The sequence below is a fragment of the Lolium rigidum genome, chromosome 5, assembly GCF_022539505.1.
Source record: "Lolium rigidum isolate FL_2022 chromosome 5, APGP_CSIRO_Lrig_0.1, whole genome shotgun sequence".
NCBI lineage: Eukaryota > Viridiplantae > Streptophyta > Magnoliopsida > Poales > Poaceae > Lolium > Lolium rigidum.
In genome coordinates, this window is record NC_061512.1 from 244,934,890 (window position 1) to 244,956,536 (window position 21,647).

The 21,647-nt window shown below is 48.7% G+C and overlaps 2 protein-coding genes across 3 annotated transcripts; both read left to right on the plus strand.

Annotated features, from left to right (window-relative positions):
* The first annotated feature begins 10,100 nt into the window (after positions 1–10,100).
* Positions 10,101–14,728, plus strand: LOC124654167 (probable inactive purple acid phosphatase 29). Its single transcript, XM_047193194.1, has 4 exons — positions 10,101–10,254; positions 12,919–13,310; positions 13,654–14,104; positions 14,374–14,728. The coding sequence occupies exons 1-4, from the start codon at positions 10,116–10,118 to the stop codon at positions 14,403–14,405; spliced, it is 1,014 nt and encodes a 337-aa protein (XP_047049150.1). The 5' UTR covers positions 10,101–10,115; the 3' UTR covers positions 14,406–14,728.
* Positions 14,729–18,530: 3,802 nt separating this feature from the next.
* On the plus strand, positions 18,531–21,330 carry LOC124658386 (probable inactive purple acid phosphatase 29). 2 transcript variants are annotated; one of them, XM_047196730.1, is made up of 4 exons: positions 18,531–18,819; positions 19,533–19,924; positions 20,384–20,834; positions 21,025–21,330. In XM_047196730.1, the coding sequence occupies exons 1-4, from the start codon at positions 18,531–18,533 to the stop codon at positions 21,078–21,080; spliced, it is 1,188 nt and encodes a 395-aa protein (XP_047052686.1). In that variant the 3' UTR covers positions 21,081–21,330. The 2 variants fall into 2 exon arrangements, with proteins under 2 accessions (XP_047052686.1, XP_047052687.1); XM_047196731.1 differs by having other exon boundaries at positions 21,059–21,330.
* The last annotated feature ends 317 nt before the right edge of the window (positions 21,331–21,647 follow it).

The window sequence follows — 21,647 nt, forward strand, 5'->3', positions numbered from 1 at the left end:
TCATGTTTAAGCTCTTGCATCATATACTTTGCACCCATTAATGAAGAAATACTTAGAGCTTGCTAATTTGGTTTGCATATTTGGTTTCTCTAGAGTCTAGATAACATCTAGTATTGAGTTTTGAACAACAAGGAAGACGGTATGGAGTCTTATAATGTTTACAATATGTCTTTTATGTGAGTTTTGCTGTACCGTTCATCCTTGTGTTTGTTTCAAATAACCTTGCTAGCCTAAACCTTGTATCGAGAGGGAATACTTCTCATGCATCCAAAATACTTGAGCCAATCACTATGCCATTTGTGTCCACCATACCTACCTACTACATGGTATTTATCCGCCATTCCAAAGTAAATTGCTTGAGTGCTACCTTTAAAATTCCATCATTCACCTTTGCAATACATAGCTCATGGGACAAATAGCTTAAAAACTATTGTGGTATTGAATATGTACTTATGCACTTTATCTCTTATTAAGTTGCTTGTTGTGCGATAACCATGCTTCTGGGGACGCCATCAACTATTCTTTGTTGAATATCATGTGAGTTGCTATGCATGTCCGTCTTGTCCGAAGTAAGAGAGATCTACCACCTTTATGGTTGGAGCATGCATATTGTTAGAGAAGAACTTTGGGCCGCTAACTAAAGCCATGAATCATGGTGGAAGTTTCAGTTTTGGACGCATATCCTCAATCTCATATGAGAATAATAATTGTTGCCACATGCTTATGCATTAAAGAGGAGTCCATTATCTCGTTGTCCATGTTGTCCCGGTATGGATGTCTAAGTTGAGAATAATCAAAAGCGAGAAATCCAAAATGCGAGCTTTCTCCTTAGACCTTTGTACGAGCGGCATGGAGGTACCCCATTGTGACACTTGGTTAAAACATGTGCATTGCAAAGATCCGGTAGTCCAAGCTAATTAGGACAAGGTGCGGGCACTATTAGTATACTATGCATGAGACTTGCAACTTGTAAGATATAATGTACATAACTCATATGCTTTATTACTACCGTTGACAAAATTGTTTCATGTTTTTAAAATAAAAGCTCTAGCACAAATATAGCAATCGATGCTTTCCTCTTTGAAGGACCATTCTTTTTACTTTTATGTTGAGTTAGTTCACCTATCTCTCTCCACCTCAAGAAGAAAACACTTGTGTGAACTGTGCATTGATTCCTACATACTTGCATATTGTACTTGTTATATTACTCTATGTTGACAATTATCCATGAGATATACATGTTACAAGTTGAAAGCAACCGCTGAAACTTAATCTTCCTTTGTGTTGCTTCAATGCCTTTACTTTGATTTATTGCTTTATGAGTTAACTCTTATGCAAGACTTATTAATACTTGTCTTGAAGTACTATTCATGAAAAGTCTTTGCTTTATGATTTACTTGTTTACTCATGTCATTACCATTGTTTTGATCGCTGCATCCACTACATATGTTTACAAATAGTATGATCAAGGTTATGATGGCATATCACTTCGTAAATTATCTTTGTTATCGTTTTACTCGCTTCGGGACGAGCGTAACTAAGCTTGGGGATGCTTGATACGTCTCCGACGTATCGATAATTTCTTATGTTCTATGCCATATTATTGATGATACCTACATGTTTTATGCACACTTTATGTCATATTCGTGCATTTTCTGGAACTAACCTATTAACAAGATGCCGAAGTGCCGCTTCCTGTTTTCACGCTGTTTTTGGTTTCGGAAATCCTAGTAACGAAATATTCTCGAATTGGACGAAACAAAGACCCGGGGGCCTATTTCGCCACGAACCTTCCGGAAGACCGAAGAGCATACGAAGTGGGGCCACGAGGTGGCCAAACCACAAGGCGGCGCGGCCAAGGGGGCCGCGCCGCCCGTGGTGTGGGCCCTCGTCGGCCCCCGACTCGCCCTTCCGCCTACTTAAAGCCTCCGTCGCGAAACCCCTGATGAAAAAAACCATGATACGGAAAACCTTACTGAGACGCCACCGCCGCCGATCCCATCTCGGGGGATTCTGGAGATCTCCTCCGGCACCCTGCCGGAGAGGGGATTCATCTCCCGGAGGACTCTACACCGCCATGGTCGCCTCCGGAGTGATGAGTGAGTAGTTCACCCCCGGACTATGGGTCCATAGCAGTAGCTAGATGGTTGTCTTCTCCTCATTGTGCTTCATTGTTGGATCTTGTGAGCTGCCTAACATGATCAAGATCATCTATCTGTAATACTCTATGTTGTGTTTGTCGAGATCCGATGGATAGAGAATACCATGTTATGTTAATTATCAAGTTATTACATATGTGTTGTTTATGATCTTGCATGCTCTCCGTTACTAGTAGAGGCTCTGGCCAAGTTTTTGCTTTTAACTCCAAGAGGGAGTATTTATGCTCGATAGTGGGTTCATGCCTCGCATTGACACCGGGACAGTGACGATGAAAGTTCTAAGGTTGTGTTGTGCCGTTGCCACTAGGGATAAAACATTGGCGCTATGTCCGAGGATGTAGTTGTTGATTACATTACGCACCATACTTAATGCAATTGTCTGTTGCTTTGCAACTTAATACTGGAAGGGGTTCGGACGATAACCTGAAGGTGGACTTTTTAGGCATAGATGCAGCTGGATGGCGGTCTATGTACTTTGTCGTAATGCCCAATTAAATCTCACTATACTTATCATGCCATGTATGTGCATTGTTATGCCCTCTCTATTTGTCAATTGCCCGACTGTAATTTGTTCACCCAACATGCTTTTATCTTATGGGAGAGACACCTCTAGTGAACTCGTGGACCCCGGTCCATTCTTTTAATACTGAAATACAAATCTGCTCGCAATACTTGTTTTACTCGTTTTCTCTGCAAACAATCATCTTCCACACAATTCGTTTAATCCTTTGTTACAGCAAGCCGGTGAGATTGACAACCTCACCGTTTCGTTGGGGCAAAGTACTTTGGTTGTGTTGTGCAGGTTCCACGTTGGCGCCGAATCTCCGGTGTTGCGCCGCACTACATCCCGCCGCCATCAACCTTCAACGTGCTTCTTGACTCCTACTCGGTTCGATTAAACCTTGGTTTTTTACCGAGGGAAACTTGCCGGTGTGCGCATCACACCTTCCTCTTGGGGTTCCCAACGGACGTGTCAACTACACGCATCAGCATCCTAACACCGTTTCCCCGCGCTTCGTCGTACTTGTGCTAGATCGGCAATGCCAGCCTCGAAGCCTCTCGAGTGATACCGCTCATGGAACTCGCTCTTCCAACTCGCTTCCAAGTCCGGATTGAGTTCGGTGGCAGCGATGTGTACCACCCGAAAGCCGATCCTGTGAGGGACCTGTGCGAAGAACCTCACACGCAGCTCGTCCGATGCTGAGATCGTGCCCAGTTGTGCCAAATATCGGCTCACATGCTCGATGGAGCTGGAACCATCCGATCCACTAAACTTTGTGAAGTCAGGGAGCCGATATTTGGGTGGTAGCGGGATCAATTCGTACTCGTTGGGGGTACGGCTTGGTATAGCCGATTGTCCTCCTTTTCGGCATCATGCCGAATTGGTCTTTCAGAATTGTACAAATCTGATCCGCGGTGATGGCTGAAGGTGTCGAACCCTGAAGATTCGCCGGGTGGCATACTTAGCCAGCCATGCTTGCTTTTCCAGCTCTGAGCCAACCGCAGGAGCTGAGCTCCGGAGGTTTGTCGGAGTGGCGTACTTAGCTAGCCACGTCTCGCTTCTCAAGATCTGCTCCCGACGTTCCTCCCGCTCGTTCCGCGAGGTCCCCGCTGTTGCAGCCCGAGCCATCGCAGCCCGCACGTATGCGCACGTGTATCCGTGCGGGATCTCCTTGGGCGCCTCATGTAGGAATTGGTAGTCACTAGGATCACCACCAATCTTGTAGACGACGTATGCCGATGAGTTCGGCACTTCCGGTGCCGCCAACGCGAACGGCAGCGGTGGACGGGACCGGAGTGGCATCTCTCCTTGGTAAGTCCCCGCAGCTGGTCCCGACGGAGAATACCGGTGGCTCATGATTTCCTCGGATCACGCGCGAGCGACACGCTCCAAAGTGTTCACCAGGCTCTCGGAATGGCGGTGCAGCGAATGAGCCACCATGAAGTTGATCTCCCGACGCAGCCGACCCGGTGCGTTCTTCCGACGGGGCGGACAGGTCCACTCCATCGAGCGCGCTTCAGGTGAGAACCCCTTCCACCCGATGCCATGGGAGCGGGTTATGTGGAAAGAGCCGATGAGGTCGGCTTCGAGGACTCGCCTTGATCTCGTCATGCTTCTTCTTGAGCTCGTCGGCCGATCCTCGTACTTGACCGGAGTGCCTTCCGCCATCTCAGTATGTAGATGGCGATGCGGTGGATGTCGAAGATTGTCCCACCGGCGTGCCGAATGTGTTGCGGTCAGAAACCCACCGGCGGGCAGCGACGGGCAACACCGTAGAGCCGGGAACAACTCAGGGCTGCGGCTGGCCCTAGTCCCTTAGAGCGACGGCCCGCAAAGCCTTCTGGTCACACGTCCGATGCTGTCGCAAGGGCGTGCCACCTGACCTATACCTGGTCAGGAAGGTGTTGGATGATGTCTCGCTTAGTTTCCTCGCATGGCATACACGTAAACATTAAATACGAGCCTCGATCGGCTCTCGGGTTATCTCGTGAATCGGCTCAAAGAGCCGATCCACCCATGATTCGTACAAGGTGTCCGAATATATGGTGGTCCCGCTTGATCAAGATAAAGCTAAAGCGATCTACGACGATTTAGGGTTTTCACCGCATAATCGGATCATCCTACTCACGATTGGGCCTCGCGCTCGCGTACGGTGATCGTAAGCCGATCCTAGACAGGGCCTAAAAACCAACACGAGGTTGATCCCCGAACATCCCGTCTAGGGCTAGCAAACTCCACCCTACACGCCGCTGGATCCTCCAACCCTTTGTAAGGCCTAACTATTGCGGATATTAAACTAATCCTTGAAGAACAAGGAGCAACCGTAACGGATCGGATCTACTAAACAATGATCAAGCGGGTGCCGCCCCTACACCTAAAATAGGTGTAAGGGCGGCTAGATGTATAAGGGTTGCACTACGACAGCATATGATACGAAGAACAATGCTAACACTAACACATCTAAGATAACTACGTTGCTCGCCATCAAAAAGGCTTCAGCACGAGCAACGCATGAACAACGTGATAAGCTTGTGCTGCCTAGATCGCAAGATGCGATCTAGGCAGCATGGTGCTTACCGGAAGAAACCCTCGAGACGAAGGAGTTGGCGATGCACCGAGATTGATTTGTGTTGAACGTTGGTTGTTGTTTATTCCATAAACCCTAGATACATATTTATAGTCCCGGGGACTTTCTAATTCAGGCGTGCACCTAACCGTGCACGGGTAAAACTCTAACTCCTAACCGACACGTATCCTACTATGGTACAGATACACGGGCAATTAGCCCAAACTTGGTACACAAGGCCGATTCATGTATTTCTTCTATGTATATTCTTCAAGCCCATCTTCAATCGCGGCCCACCTCTGATCCGGTCAAATTCTGGTGATAACACCTTAGACAAAGCATCGATGTTTTATCCCTAGTGGCAACAGCACATCCACTACCTTAGAACTTTCTGTCACTGTCCCAGATTTAATGGAGGCATGAACCCACTATCGAGCATAAATACCCCCTCTTGGAATCACAAGTATCAACTTGTCCAGAGCCTCTACTAGCAACGGAGAGCATGCAAGAACATAAATAACATATATGATAGATTGATAATCAACTTGACATAGTATTCAATATTCATCGGATCCCAACAAACACAACATGAAGGATTACAAATAGATGATCTTGAACATGATATGCAGCTCACAAGATCTAACATGATAGCACAACAAGGAGAAGACAACCATCTAGCTACTGCAATGGACCCATAGTCCAGGGGTGGACTACTCACACATCGATCCGGAGGCGATCATGGTGATGAAGTGACCTCCGGGAGATGATTCCCCTCTCCGGCAGGGTGCCAGAGGCGATCTCCTGAATCCCCCGAGATGGGATTGGCGGCGGCGGCGTCTCTGTAAGGTTTTCCGTATCGTGGCTCTCGGTACTGGTAGTTTCGCGACGAAGGCTTTAAGTAGGCGGAAAGGCAGGTCAGGGGGCGTCACGGGGGGCCCACACAATAGGGCCGCGCGGATCCCCTATAGGCCGCGCCACCCTACTGTGGCGGCGCCCCGTGGCCCCACTTCGTCTCCTCTTCGGACTTCTGGAAGCTTCGTGGAAAAATAGGACCCTGGGCGTTGATTTCGTCCAATTCCGAGAATATTTCCTTACTAGGATTCTGAAACTAAAAACAGCAACTGGCTCTTCGGCATCTCGTCAATAGGTTAGTGCCGGAAAATACATAATAATGACATATAATGTGTATAAAATATGTGAGTATCATCATAAAAGTAGCATGGAACATAAGCAATTATAGATACGTTTGGGACGTATCAATATCCTTATCTAGATTCTATAAAATTGGATATGGATACTTTAAAATAAATTCGACGCTGATTTCGATGTATAAATTGTTCTATCCGCTTACACCCCTAGCCAAATCCCTACCAAAACCTCCTCTCCCTCTTAGAGCATCTCCAATCGCATCCCCCAAAGCGCCCCTCGAATCACACCAGATCGATCGTTTGGGGGACGTTGTTGCTTGATGCCGCGTTTGGTGCGTGTCGCTGCCCAGCCGTCCCCCCCCCCCCCATTTAGAGGCCCAAAAAAATAACATGCACGAAAATAAAAAAATTCATTCAAATTTGATTATATTTTACAAATTTGAATGAAAACAGCTATATCATCTAAACCCTAGCCTACTATCCGTCCGGCGGTGCGTTCGGCGGCGCCGCCCCGTGGTTGCCTCCCCTCCGCCGCTGCTCGTGCGCCGCGCGCCGCCTCTCCCTACGGAGCATGGCGAGAAGGTGTCGTCTCGCCGCGTCGTCGCCTCCCCTCCGTAGCTGAGCCTGATGGAGGGAGTGTTCGATGCCATGGCAAACCCGACGATCGCATGCTGCTGCGCGCCTACTCCTCCGGGTCTAGCCCATCATCGGACTAGTCGAAGTCGTCATCCTCCTCCTCATCCTCCCCCTCCACGTGTGCCACCTCCGCCAATGTTTCTGCCTCCCAGGGCCGCTTCCACTGCATCGCCTCCTCCCGCAGCTGTTGTACAGCTCTTCCCGCCACTGCCTATGATGGAGGTCCCGCAGCCGCTCCTGCAGCTCCTCAATGCGTTGCCCCTCGTGCAGCTCGTCCGCACGCCGCTGCTGCAGCTGTTCTGCACGATGTCGCTCGCCCATCTGCTCTGCATGGCAAAGGCGCGTCTCTTCGGCCATGGCAGCGTCGAACGCCTCTATGGTGGTCGCTTGCGCCGCCTCCTCCCACGCTTCGTTGTCCGCCAGTTCCGGGTCAACGTCGAACTCCGGTGGTGGTGGAGATGGAAGTGAAGGTGGAGACGGTGGTGGATGCAACTGGCCGCCGCCACGACGGCTCATCATTGCGTAAGTGATGCGCAGGCGACGAGGCATGTGTTGCGGCGGAGAAAGGGATGTCGGCGGCTGTGGTGGCATCCATTGACTGGAGGAAGCCTTTTATAGACGTCGGCGATGCGAGAAGAGGCGGGAGGAAAGCGCAGAAAGAGGCCAGAAGCCGCGGGAAGAAAGAGCGTGAACGCACGATGGCATGCGAACGGCGGAAACGCGTGGAAGGGGCGCGGCACCGATGAGACATCTCGCCTGCCCCTCCGTCGCTATTAAGGCAAAACTGTGACGGTTCGTTCGTGTGTGAATGACGTGTTGGCCCCGTCACTTCCCCGCCTCGCTTCTCGCTCTGTCCGGCGCGCCCGAAACGTCCCTTATGAAGCGGGGACAACCTCGAGACGAGAGAATTTAAGTGAGCTCTTATGCAGAGCTAGCTCTAGCACGTGCTCCTAGGCAAGTTGTGTAAATGAAAGGTGGGTCATCCATTGATAAAGTAGTACTCCCTCCGGTTTTTTTTAATTGACTCAAATTTAGTACAAAGTTGTACTAAATCCGAGTCAATTAAAAGAGACCGGAGGGAGTACATTCTTATAGCCAATTATTGTATTTGTTGGCTACATATTGACTATAGATGACACAGCATCTTGCTTATAGCCAACAACCGACTATACTATTGATGTTACTCTTAGAGATTGGAGATGCTCTTAGATATAAGGACATCTCCAGCGGCGCGACGCAAAAGGACGGTGAGCGACCGTTTGCGTCCGCCTTGACCGAAAATGCGTCTGGCACGACCTCCAGCGGCGCGACGCAAAGTGACCGGGCCATCCGCAGAGACGCAAACCTGGCGCATATTTGCGGCAGGTTTGCGTCTCTGCGGACGCGCAAAGTGTCCGCTCGCTTCTCCACCGGGCTCGCCTGGCAGCGAGTCTGCATCGAGGGCATCGCTTCGGCGGTCAGCGCTTCCGCGTCTACGCCGCAGCCTTCGCCACAATGGCGCGGCTGCCTGTTCCGCGCGCGCATTGGCGGGCGGGGGCTGGGCTTCTGCGCCGCCTTCAATGGCATCGTATCCCGCGCGCGGCCGCCCTTAAAAGTCCACCGGCCGCGTTCCTCCTTGGCCCACACCTCCACTCGCACCACCACCGCCCCAGCACCATGGGGCAGAAGAACGACTTCGAGGCCTCCGGCAGCGGCATCAAGAAGGGGACACGGAGGATGCCGCTGCCCGTCACGCTGGGAATGCTGATGCACGGCAAATGGATGCCGTGCGAGGCCTGGTCGGGCATGCAACTTCCTGGCGGCTGGCGGCTCAGCTGCCGCCGGGTGTCCATCCCTCCAGTCCCTGCGCGCGAGCCTGATCAGACCGCGGAGATCCGGCGAAGGAGGCGGTACCTGCCGCCGGACCTCCGCGCTGATCCGGCGTACGCCATAGACTCTGAAAGTTGGCGTACCTATCTGTCGACCGAGACGGATAGGAGGAGGAGGGCGGGCTTCATGGGCGACAGGGATTTTCCCTTCGAGCGTCCACCGCTGACTCGTCCACGAAGACGGGAGGCGCCGACGCGTCGTCAGCAGCCACCGACGCGCGCGTAGTACAATGACGACGACGACCACGACGACGATGCCTACGACGACGAGGACGACTACATCGAGGCGCTCGCGTACCATAACGAGGAGGTCAAGGACGACATCGATGACTACGTCACGGCCGTCTTCCACGAATGGAAGCAGGCCATGGCGGAGGGCCGCAATTTTGAGTTCCCCGAGAACATGACGGACGACGAGATGGCGAAGCTCGGCGTCCTCGTCTCCGAGAACGACCCGTCTGTGCAGCCGCCGCTGCCCCGCTACGCCACCGGCGTCATGCCGCCGGGCCTGTCGGAGGATGAAGCCCTTCGACAGGCGCTACAGGACTCGGCCGTGCCACAACCGCCGCAGTACAACCCCTGGGCTCCTCCTCCACAGCCGCATCCCTGGGCGCCTCCACCGCCGCCACAGCCGCATCCCTGGGCGCCTCCACCTCCAGCACCGTCGGCGCGCCCGACGTACGCTCCTCCGGATGGCAACTGGCCGTGAGCGATACCGGAGCTCATCGTGCTCGACAGCGACGACGAGTAGCACTAGGCGCACGCGTTTAGGTTTTTTTTCATGTGTTAAACTATGTAAATTATGTTTTCATGTTAAAAAAAATGTTTCGGCCAACCGTGCCGCTGGAGCAACCCGACGTAAACGGACGCGCGGTCGATTTCGACCATTTCGGTCACGCAAATAGACGCGCGCGCGGACATTTTCAGACGCTAAAATGCGTGGCCCCGGTGGAGATGGCCTAATACTCCGTACATATAGACAGAACGAATAAACCGCGCCGCAACCATCACTACAATGGTATAGTAATCAGAAATCCCCGGATTTCTCCCTCCCACTCCCAGCTGCACGCACGCACCCTCGGCATGGCCGCCCGCCACGGCCTGCTCCTGCTCCTCGTCGTCGCGGCGGCGGCGGTGGCTTACGCCGGGAAGGGGAAGGGCCACGACGGCGGCGCCAGCGGCCGGCTACGGTTCAGGCGGGAGGGCGGAACGTTCAAGGTGCTGCAGGTCGCGGACATGCACTACGCGGACGGACGGAGCACCCCGTGCGAGGACGTGCTGCCGGCGCAGGACCGCGGCTGCTCCGACCTCAACACCACCGCCTTTCTCTACCGCGTCCTCCGCGCCGAGGACCCGGACCTCGTCGTCTTCACCGGTACGGCCAACTCTTCCCTCCTCAGTCCTCGCTCTCCTCTTCCTTTCCCCTGCTTTGTCAGTACTCCGATTAGCTAGGGATTCGTCGGCGCGCGGAATTTGTTCGAGTGCGTCGTCTCGGATTGGATTTGGAACTCTGAACATTATTGACCAATCACTTCTTCAGTCGCTAGCTGAATCGATTGGTCCAGGACGACGATGAACTGATCTGATTCTGATGATGGCGATCGTGTCCACATGGAGCTAAATGCCTAACGAGGGTAAAATACAAATGTAGCCGCCTTTGGTTACTATTCTTGTTTTCGTCGTGTTGTTTCACGGGCAGCCTTTGCCTTGGTGATGTTACCAATGCTGCAATCTTGGCAAACCGATTACTACATGTGCGCACACATACCTTTGCTAGCGAAAAATAGCAGTGTCATGAAATAGTTGTATATTCTGCTATTACTAGAAAACTAGCACAGTGGCCCTCGCAAATGCGAGGGCATCATCTTTACTTTGCCATTTTGACAATGCATTAATAATTGGGAATAATTTTGTGAGTTTCTACTTTGATGTTTGGGCCACGAACACATAATCTTTAACATGTCAATTTTTCCACTAATTTTATTATAATATATAAATATATGAGGATTATAAGATTTTGGAGGTATTTTTAAGCAATGTTATATGCATGATTTTTAATTTCCAATTTAAATAGTAAAAATATATTCATATCAAAGGTTTTGAATGTTAGACAAAGAGTCATATGGACAGCGTAGCATGTTTCTTCTTCCACTATTTGAAGATTTTCTTATTCTAAGTTATATCTTGACAATGATTTTAAATTATTGTTTACTGCCTTGTGCTCCCATCGAGAGAAACTTCACAACTTAGCCAAGCAGTTCCGACGCAATGTTCAGGACAGTTGTCTGAGGACTGAGGTCCATACTTATTTGAACTAAGCAAATAAAAATTGTATGAAAGAATTGTACAAAATTATATTGTAGATGCTTTTATGGATTAAATGGTTCTTAGAGGCCTTAATCATCATATGAATAGATAAACTTAAGTTCTCATTATAGATAATTTCACGACAGAAATTTGAAAGACACTCACGTGCTTTGAAGTCTTGAACACTTAACCTGTTGGAAAGATTAATTACACTCGTATCAAACTGTTATGATGCACATAGTATTGATTAGTGCAACACATCTACGTGTGCTAGTCGTGCTTTTCTAATGTTCCTCTAGCATGTAATGCGACCAAGTAGATAAAATATCATCATTAGCCTGATTACCTCGTGCATTCGGAAATTCGTGAGTTGGATTTCTGCGGATGAATGTCTTGCATTCAGCAACTTTAGCTGCATGTTCTTGGCAGCGTTCTTCTGGATGTGTCCGTTGTCGTGGCACTCGCTACTCATGCTCCGGCCTGCAGCCTCACCTAAAGCATTGTCTCGTCGACCGCCTCTGGTTCATCGGCTGCACCGTCGAAGGGTCCCACTTAGGCCCATCAAAAGCTTCATGAAAGTCCAACGACTTCACTCGGTGAGTCCTCAGCGGCTCTCGGCTACCAAGGCTGCAGAAACTCCCACCTATGCTCCCGCAAAGGGGTCCAGTACCAAGTCTCTAAGCAAAGGCGACACACGGAAAGAGTCACCGGCCGCTCGCATAGGATTTTGCCTCGAGCCCTTCCGCTTCCCTATTGGAATGTGCCAACTCTTTGAACATCGGTGATGTAGCCGAAGAAAAATCGGATGGACCATCCACGTAGGCTCTATCCTCACCGGAGGAGGAAGAAAGAACATCATCTGACAATGCGTCTCAGCCGGCCACCACGTCCATCACGGCAGTCAAATTAGCAGTGCCCCGATCATAGTTTTTTTTTGAGTTGTGGACTCACTACGCTGATACGTTTTCGTTTTATGTCTGAGATTTATTGACCGATTAGTAGGCTCCTTAACGCAACAGATCGATCCTAGGGGACTCAATTAATTTTATGGCTGATATTTAATAACCGATTGTTAGGCTCCTTGCTTATTTTGGACACAACATATCGATCGTGGAACTCAAGTCATTTTTTTTTGCGTGGACCCTGAAACTGAAGTTTGATCGTACCATTTGTGGTAACCACAAGTATATTGTACTTTTTTGGGTACAATACCGTGCTGATATATAACTCTTTGTTTTGGTAAATGAAACGTGTCAAGTTGTATCTCTAAACTATGGATCCAACATCCGTTCTATTCTACTACAACCAAGAACGTAGGTGTTTAGCAGATTTAGAGTCCATGTTATTTAAGGAAAAGTATTGAAAAGTCTGCTCTATATATATATACAAACGTGTCAAATGGACCTACACATGGTTACGTAATTAATAACCTTTCATTAAATCATAGCCAATAGTTTTATATCTAACAGTTAGAATTATTAAGATGGTGTGGCTCAACGTGGTGGCTCTATTAAACATCTGTATTTTGCTTTTAGTATATAATAGATAGATTATTAAGATGGTGTGGCTCAACGTGGTGGCTCTATTAAACATCTGTATTTTGCTTTTAGTATATAATAGATTATGCACAGATAAGTTTGGTTTCAAGCAAAGCAAGCTGTAAGACTTTCCTCCAAAGACCCGCGAACAGATGATTTCATCATCACCATCATCATCGGTGTTTCTTGTGCAGGCGATAACATCTACGGCGCGGACTCGACCGACGCGGCCAAGTCGATGGACGCGGCGATCGCTCCAGCCATTGCCATGAGACTTCCCTGGGCTGCTGTGATTGGTAACCATGACCAGGAGGGCACGCTATCGCGGGAGGGCGTGATGCGACACCTTGTAGGCATGAAGAACACACTTTCGCGCTTCAATCCACAAGGGGTAGAGATCGACGGCTACGGAAATTATAACCTGGAAGTTGGTGGGGTTGAAGGAACCCTGCTGGCCAACAAATCAGTGCTCAACCTTTATTTCCTTGACAGTGGTGACTATTCAACGGTGCCGTCAATCCCCGGTTATGGTTGGATCAAGGCTTCACAGCAAGCTTGGTTCAAGAAAACCTCTGCGAGTCTCCAGGTGAATAATTTTCACCATCTCGGTGTTATTTATACTCCTTCCATTTTCTTCAGTCAAACTGAGTAGTTTGGATGCTCTTTTCTATCAGTCACAACACATTATTATATGTTCAATCATCTTATAACTGCATAATCTTGTCGATAATTTATTTTGAAGATGTACGTCAAGAAAATTATGCTATTTCAAAATGGATGATATATCTGTTCGCTGGGCACCGTAAGTCTGAATACAATTTGTTTCAGAAGTGTTTTGTGGTTAAGTTAACTATAGAGAGATAAAGCAAGTTGATGATGTGTACATTTCATATGATAGAAAATACAATAACAGAACTTGTAAAATGCAGAAAAATTATACGAATGAAGATCCCAAACAGAAGGATCCAGCACCTGCTCTTGCGTACTTCCACATTCCATTGCCAGAGTTTGGCAGCTTCACAGCATCCAATATGACAGGAGTAAGACAAGAGGGTATCAGCTCAGCGTCAATCAACTCTGGCTTCTTTACCACCATGGTGGAAGCTGGAGATGTGAAGGCTGCCTTTATAGGGCATGATCACTTAAATGACTTCTGCGGGAAGCTCACTGGTATTCAGCTGTGCTATGCTGGTGGGTTCGGTTACCATGCGTACGGAAAGGCTGGGTGGTCAAGGAGAGCTAGGGTGGTGTCTGTGCAACTTGAGAAGGCGGAGGGCGGCGAGTGGCAAGGAGTCAAGTCTATCAAGACGTGGAAGAGGCTTGATGATCAACATCTCACCACAATTGACTCAGAGGTTCTATGGAACAGAGGCTCTAATGGTAAGTAACTCGACCTGTTCATGTTCATGATGCTAATTCTGGCATACATAAACATACTCCTAAGTAACTGTATTGGTACAGTACTAGTGATTTGGATGGATATGTCTCATAAACCAGACCGAATGGGATAAGTAACATGACCCACTATCTTGTACTATATGAAACTATTATATATTCTTTTTTTTGACAAAGGGGATATATTATATATCATGATTGAGCGAACGTATGTTTTTAGAACCACAACTTATCTGAGTGTTGCCGATTGACAGGGGGACGCAGGAAGAATCGTGATGGAACCTGAGTTCGGGATGGGAATCTACCTCTACATATAAAACAACATGTGCGTTGTTGTTGGTGCGCAGCTATCTCACGAAGATTGTAACTATGTAGATGAACAAGCAGATATATTTTCGATAAAGGAAATATATTAATATCAATAAGATACCAATTACACATAGCCTCTGCAACTATGCAATACCCTAATAATAGTACGGATGCACCTAGCCAAAAAATAGATAGTATGCCACTTGTTTACACAAGTTTTCAAGGTTGTAATTGTTCTCATGAGGTTAACAGTGGATCATGGATTTCTTATAATTGAGTACAAATGTCACTTTTTGCAAATGGACTCGAATTTTAAAAGAAAAATTACTGAATATGCCAATTTGGCCTGTATTTTCTCATACTTTATCAACTGCAAGGTGTTTGTTCAACAGAAACAAGAATTCACGAATTATTTGTATCATGCTGCTTGAGTGTTCTTAAAAATTCTGTCAGCAAGTAACACATACAAAGGTTTTTATTTGTATTTCTATCCAGGTTTTACAAGCATATTACACTTGCACTGTTTATTTATTTATTTTGTGTCTGCCCAATTTTTAGACTTAAGTGAAATTCTCCCATAAAATTTTAGGAAGGACCGTGGTAGTTTTGGCAAAACCTTGCAGTCGCTTTTGTTTGGTTGGGCATATTTCTGGTTTTTGATTTTGTCTTATATTATAAGCCAAAGAAGCACCTAGCCTAGCGGACATGGTGCTTTTGCTCCTGGGTGCATATGCTCTTTTTATTTAAAATACACTTTAAACATATTAAAATATTTTAAAAAATCAAAACAAAATGTTACACATACATCTCAACATCATAGGTGTTCATGAAGTCGTTTCAGGGAAAAGCTAGTTGTTAGTTGGCTTGTGCAAAAAAGATAAAAATCAATGCTAAACTAACGCTTTTTACTAGGCACTTGTTTGTCTTTTTTGCACAGGCCACAGAAATTATCATTTTACTATGAAACAGTAAGTGATGACATAGAATGTGGAGATATACGGGCTAAATTTTTTGTCCAAATTTTTTAATATTTGAAAATTTGTTTTTTGGGTAAAGGGAGCATATGCACCTGAGATCAAAAGTACATTTCCGCTAGCCTTTAGGTTTTATCAGGATATTGTTGCACGATAACATAATCCAAATTAGAAGCAAATATTTAGGTGCTTTTGTGGCTTATAAGCGAAAAACCAGAAATAAACCTAACCAAACATCCTCTTCGCCTATGAGAGCATCTCCAGTCGCGTCCCCCAAACCGTCCCCCAAAGCGATTTGGGGCGCGCCGGACAAAAAAAGCGTTCCAGCCGCGTCCCCCAAAGCCCATTTTTGTCCGGCGCGGCCCGATACGGTGTCCGGCGCCCCGAGCCCGTCCCCGTCCCACGGGGGACGCTCCGGGGACGCCGGACACAACGCAACGCGAGGCCAACCGACGCGGGCCCGACGCGTCGGCGGCACGGAAGGCTAAAACCCCGTCGCCTACCTTTGGTCAAGCGACGTTAATGGCGTCCCTGTTTTCCCGAGCGACGCGAGGGACGCGTCTCGTCGTGCATGGCCGCGTGGCCGTCCGCGCCGGAGTTATTGCGTGCAACCACCCGCTGCCGCCGCTGTTTTAAGACGCCCTCCAGTTATCGCCGCTCATCATAATCCTTCTCGTCGCCGCCGCCTCCCCCTTCCCAGATCCTCTCCTCACCGCTCAAAAAATGTCGAGCTCGTCCTCCCGCAAGATCGCCGCGGAGAACGGCTTCGGCCGCGGCAGCCTCACCGTGGCGGAGGCGTGGGCGCGCGTACCACGCCCGATATCCGGTCCCGCCGGACATGCGGCTACCAAGCGGCGGCGGGCTGGAAGATGGCCGTGAACGGCATTGGCATCCCGCCGCCGCCGAAGCCGGACACGCAGCAATGGCGGGACGCCATCAAGGCCCGTCGGGCTCAACTCACCGCCGAGGAGCGGGCGGATCCGACATGGGCGGCCAAGGACAACGACGGCGGTGGGTCACGTACTTCAAGGCCAAGTACGACGTCGAGATGCACAGCACCACCGGCCTCATCGGCGGGCCCAACAGCTGGAACGAGGGAAGGCCGCGCCCGTTGCAGGGGCGTTCCGGGCGCACCCTCGAGAACGTCATCCGCGGCCTCCGCAACGGCGCTCCAAGGCTGGAGATGCCGTCGTCGCCGCCGCCGTCTCCTCAATGGCAGCCGAGGAGGACGACGTACTCGTCCTCCTCGCACTCTTCTTCCTCGGGGCCGGCGCGATCGGCCGCCGTCCTCGTCGTACCGGTCGGCGCCGTACACCGTTCCCAAACGGGAGGTCAAGGAGGAGCCGGCGACGCCCGTCAACACGAGGCGTGGCGGTAGCGGCGGCGGGCGGCAGCAAGGGAGCGCGGCGGCGCCCTCCTCATCCCGAAGCCGGAGGTGAAGGAGGAGCCGGAGGAAGCGTCGCGAGGCGGCTGGCCGGCGGAGTACGGCGGCGGCGGCGGCTCATCGCCGGCGGCCGACGACCCCGAGGACCGCCCGGGGCTGCGGGCGGCGTTCTCGGCGTCCATGGACGACAAGGACGCCTGGAGGGGCAACCTGGACGCGGCGATCGCCATGTCCATCCGCGACTCCGGCAAGCCGCCGGTGGACCTCACCGACGACGGCGAGGCGGGACCAAGCGGCTTGGTGAAGGACGAGCCCGTGGACGAGCCCGTCGACGAGCGCGTCAAGCGAGGAGGTCGTCACCGACGAGATGTACAACTTCCGAGCGGTACTACGACGCCTCCGGCCGCCGCAAGTGGTTCTAGATTAGGTTTAGTTTTAAAGTTAGTCAAATTTCGTTCGAATCTATGTAAGTTTGGACGAATCTAATCGAATTTAGTCAAGTTTAAAATTTGCGAAATTTTGTTTGGGGGACGCGACTGGGGAGCGACGTCCCCCAAACGCGGCACGAACGAAACACGTCCCCCAAACGCTCAATCCAGCGCGGTTTGGGGGACGCGACTGGAGATGCTCTGAGGCTTCAAAGTGGCGTGTTGTGTAACCCTGTTTTGTGTCGTCACCCTCGGGCACGTCAACCACGGCACACCGTCGCAGTTACCATGGTGTTGGTAGAGGCAGTGAATATCAAGGCTGTTTAGTATGAAAGCCTAGCGTGTATAGCATATGTTGAGTTCGATACTTCTGAGTGATGGTGGAAGCTAGTGTTCATGTGATACTCAATACCAGTTGGCAAGCTACAAGCTTGTGTTAAGTTACCATCAGCTAGATGCGTCAGCCATGGGATGTCCTCTGTGGAGTTGGCAGACAAGACTTGTCGATATGGCTGGCTCATGGCCATACTGATGTGGGGCTATTAGAACACATGTTCATGTTTGTACAAAAAGCTCAGATCTTTTGATTTTATTTGATTTTTCTGATTATTTTATTAAAACAGAAGCATACGAGCTCAGGAGTACAAAATAATGTCTCATTAAAAAATACAGCATACGAAACAAAATGTTACATTCAGGATGGCGTGCCGTTTGCTATCAGTAGCAATTTTAAAATAGAATATACAAGTTTTTTTTAGAGCAACCACATATTTTGTTAATCGAAAATCAAGTTGCATGAAGCAACACATGCGGAAAAAAAACCGAGATAAAATAATTATCCTAAATTTACAGATAAAATCATAAAAGATCTCAAGAAATAGAGAAAATTAAAGAAGTGCAAAACCGAATATGCGACGGCAGGATCGAATAAGCTGCCGCCTTCTTTCTTTATTTTCTCTCGTTTTTCTCACAGTCGATCCGTCCCTCGCGCGCAACCAACGCATTCGGCGCACGGCATCCCAACTGAACTGTGAATATTCCCCGGCATGCCGGACCATATATAAAAAAAAAACAAGTCGCCGTACGTCGGCGGGCTCATATCAGATCCTCCATATCGCCGTCGATTCGCCGGCCCTGCCCGCTCGCCATTCCCGCCGCTTCACCGACCCCGCACGCGGTCAAGACCACCAAAGAACTGCCACGCGGTCACACACAAGCCAAATGACCCAACTGTGAAGAACAGAAACCAACCACCACAGCCGTCACCGGTAACAGCAATTTCTCGCTCCACTCCAAAGCCCAGACCCTCGTCGACCATGGCGCACCTCCGCATCCGGTGCTCTCTGTCGCCGCTGATCGTCCTCCTCCTCCTCTTCCTCGCGGCGGTGCCGGGGAAGGGCGATGGTGACGGCGGCCTGCGGTTCCGGCGGGAGGGTGGGACGTTCAAGGTGCTGCAGGTGGCGGACATGCACTACGGGGACGGCCGGAGCACGCCGTGCGAGGACGTCCTCCCGGCGCAGCAGCGCGGCTGCTCCGACCTCAACACCACCGCCTTCCTCTACCGCGTACTCCGCGCCGAGGACCCCGACCTTGTCGTGTTCACAGGTCCGACACGCCTTCTTAATTCACCCCCTCCCCTCTTCTTCCCCGATCCTCCCTGCTCTGTTATTGATTAACTAGTGTCTTGTTCTAAAAAAATGATTAACTAGTGTCTACTGATTCGTCGATGTCACCACTCACCACTTATCCCAATTTCGAATTGAACAGTTTATAAATGAAATAGTAGGATGCATTGGTGGTGCAGCTTTCCCCTTCCCCTCGAATTGTTTTTATACTTTCAGTGCAGCTCGTTCTTCAGAACAAATTGGGTAATTCTGGTCTCATGCCAAATTAATCACTCAATCAATAAAGCCCCATTTTAGTTCATCGATTGGTCTTGCCTAAAAAAATTAAGTGGTTCTTGCAGAATGCAGCAACTGAATCTCAAATCCACACATAATATTTATCTACTATTCTACAGACATATTTACTTGCTGAAAGCACTTAAGAGATCCCAAAATACCATTTCACATGTAAGTTCACTTTTGTACTACCGATTTTTTTTTTAAGAAAAATACGATGGCATGCATATGCGCACACACAACTGTGCTGAACAAAAACAGCATTGTGATGAATTTGTTTTTAGATTGTGCGACCATTGGAAATGTAAAAATTGTCGGACAGCGCATTTGCAGCCAGCCGTGGTAATTGTGCATTCATAGATTTGCCTTCAACCGAAGCAGGGCTGTAAAGTTTTATCTTCCGTGCTCCCTCGGCAGGTGATAACATTTTCGGCGCGGACTCAACCGACGCGGCCAAGTCGATGGATGCGGCGATTGCTCCAGCCATTGCCATGAAACTCCCTTGGGCTGCTATCCTCGGTAACCATGACCAAGAGGGCACGCTGTCGCGAGAAGGTGTGATGCGCCACCTTGTAGGAATGAAGAACACCCTTTCACGCCTCAATCCTGAAGGAGTAGAGATCGACGGCTACGGAAATTACAATCTGGAAGTTGGCGGGGTTGAAGGAACCCTGCTGGCAAACAAATCGGTGCTCAACCTTTATTTCCTCGACAGTGGTGACTACTCTACCGTATGGTGGATCCCCGGTTATGGTTGGATCAAGGATTCACAGCAAGCTTGGTTCCGGCAAACCTCTGCAAATCTCCAGGTGAACGATTTGTACCATCTTTGCTTGTGAATTTATTGTTGCTTTTCTCTTTGGGATATCTTTTTCAATGTAGGAACAATGCTTTGATGAAACACTAAACCGAGTTAAGTAAACTAACTGAAACTTGAAAGTAACCCATGCTTACCACATATTCTGCAATCGCTGATTATTGTGAAATCACAAGTCAAGAAATTCATGCTAATTCAAAATAGATGATATATGAGTATGCTGGTGCCATAGTTCGAACTAGTGGTTTCTAAATGCTTCTTTTTTAGCTTATTACAACATGTCATGTGTGGTGTTATCTAAATGCTTTGCAGACTCGGATTATATCTAAAAAGATAGAACTACCAAAATGTTAGGTGATGACACTAATTCCTGTACGATAAGCACATTCTTGGGTTCTATCTATGGAGATCGCTTTTATGCTGGAATAATGGAACTTCTAATAAAATGCAGAAAAAATATACCAGCGAACAACCGGCACAGAAGGAACCAGCACCGAGTCTTGCATACTTCCACATCCCATTGCCGGAGTTCAGCAGCTTTACAGCATCCAATTTCACTGGAGTAAAGCAGGAGGGTATCAGCTCACCATCAATCAACTCCGGCTTCTTTACCACCATGGTGGAAGCTGGAGATGTCAAGGCTGCCTTTATAGGACATGATCACGTAAATGACTTCTGTGGGAAGCTCACTGGCATTCAGCTATGCTACCCTGGTGGGTTCGGTTACCATGCGTATGGGAAGGCAGGGTGGTCGAGGAGAGCAAGGGTGGTGTCTGTGCAGCTTGAGAAGACAGAGAGCGGCGAGTGGCAAGGAGTGAAGTCTATCAAGACATGGAAGAGGCTTGATGATCAAAATCTCACCACAATTGACTCTGAGGTACTATGGAACAGAGGCTCTAATGGTAAGACGCCCACCTATGCACGTTCATGGTGCTAATTCTGGCATACATAAGTAACTGTAATAGTACAGTATGAGTGACTTGGATGGGTATGCTGTAAAACAGAGTGAATGGGATAAATAACATGATCCACTCTCTTGTAGTATATATGAAACTATTATATATCCTGATTGAACGAATATATGTTTTTCAGAACCGCAACTTATAAGAGAGTTGCCAATTGACAGGGAGGAGAAGGAAGAGTCATGATGGCAGCTGAGTTCAGGACAGGAGACCCAATGCTGCATCTGAGTGTGCTGTTCGTTCTTAGTTTATCTCACGGAGCTTGTGCGTGTGTAAATGAACAAATAGATAGTACCATAGATGTGTACACAAGTTTTTGCCTTTTGTAATATTCAGATCGGAAGAAAGTGAATCATGTTACATGGGTACAAATGTCACACTTCGTAGATGGGATCAAATGTCAATAGAAAATGAGAACACTGATGCAGTGATGATCATGCAGGCTGTATAAGATTATTATTTGAAAAGTGTTCAATAGAAACAAGAGAATCCAAAAATTATTTGTGGCATGTTGCTTGAGTACTGTTCTTACTAATGTTATCATCATTCTTTTTTTTCTGAAAAATTATCAGCATGTTACACATACACAGGCTTGTACTGCTCTTTCTATCCAGGCTTTACAGGCATGCTATGCTTACAAGCAATTACAGACTATAGTAGGTTGATTTTTCCTCATTCACAAATGAATGGAACTATATTACGCTTTCATTCATGCTGATAATTCGGAATGTTGGCCTCTGTTTAAAATAGCCG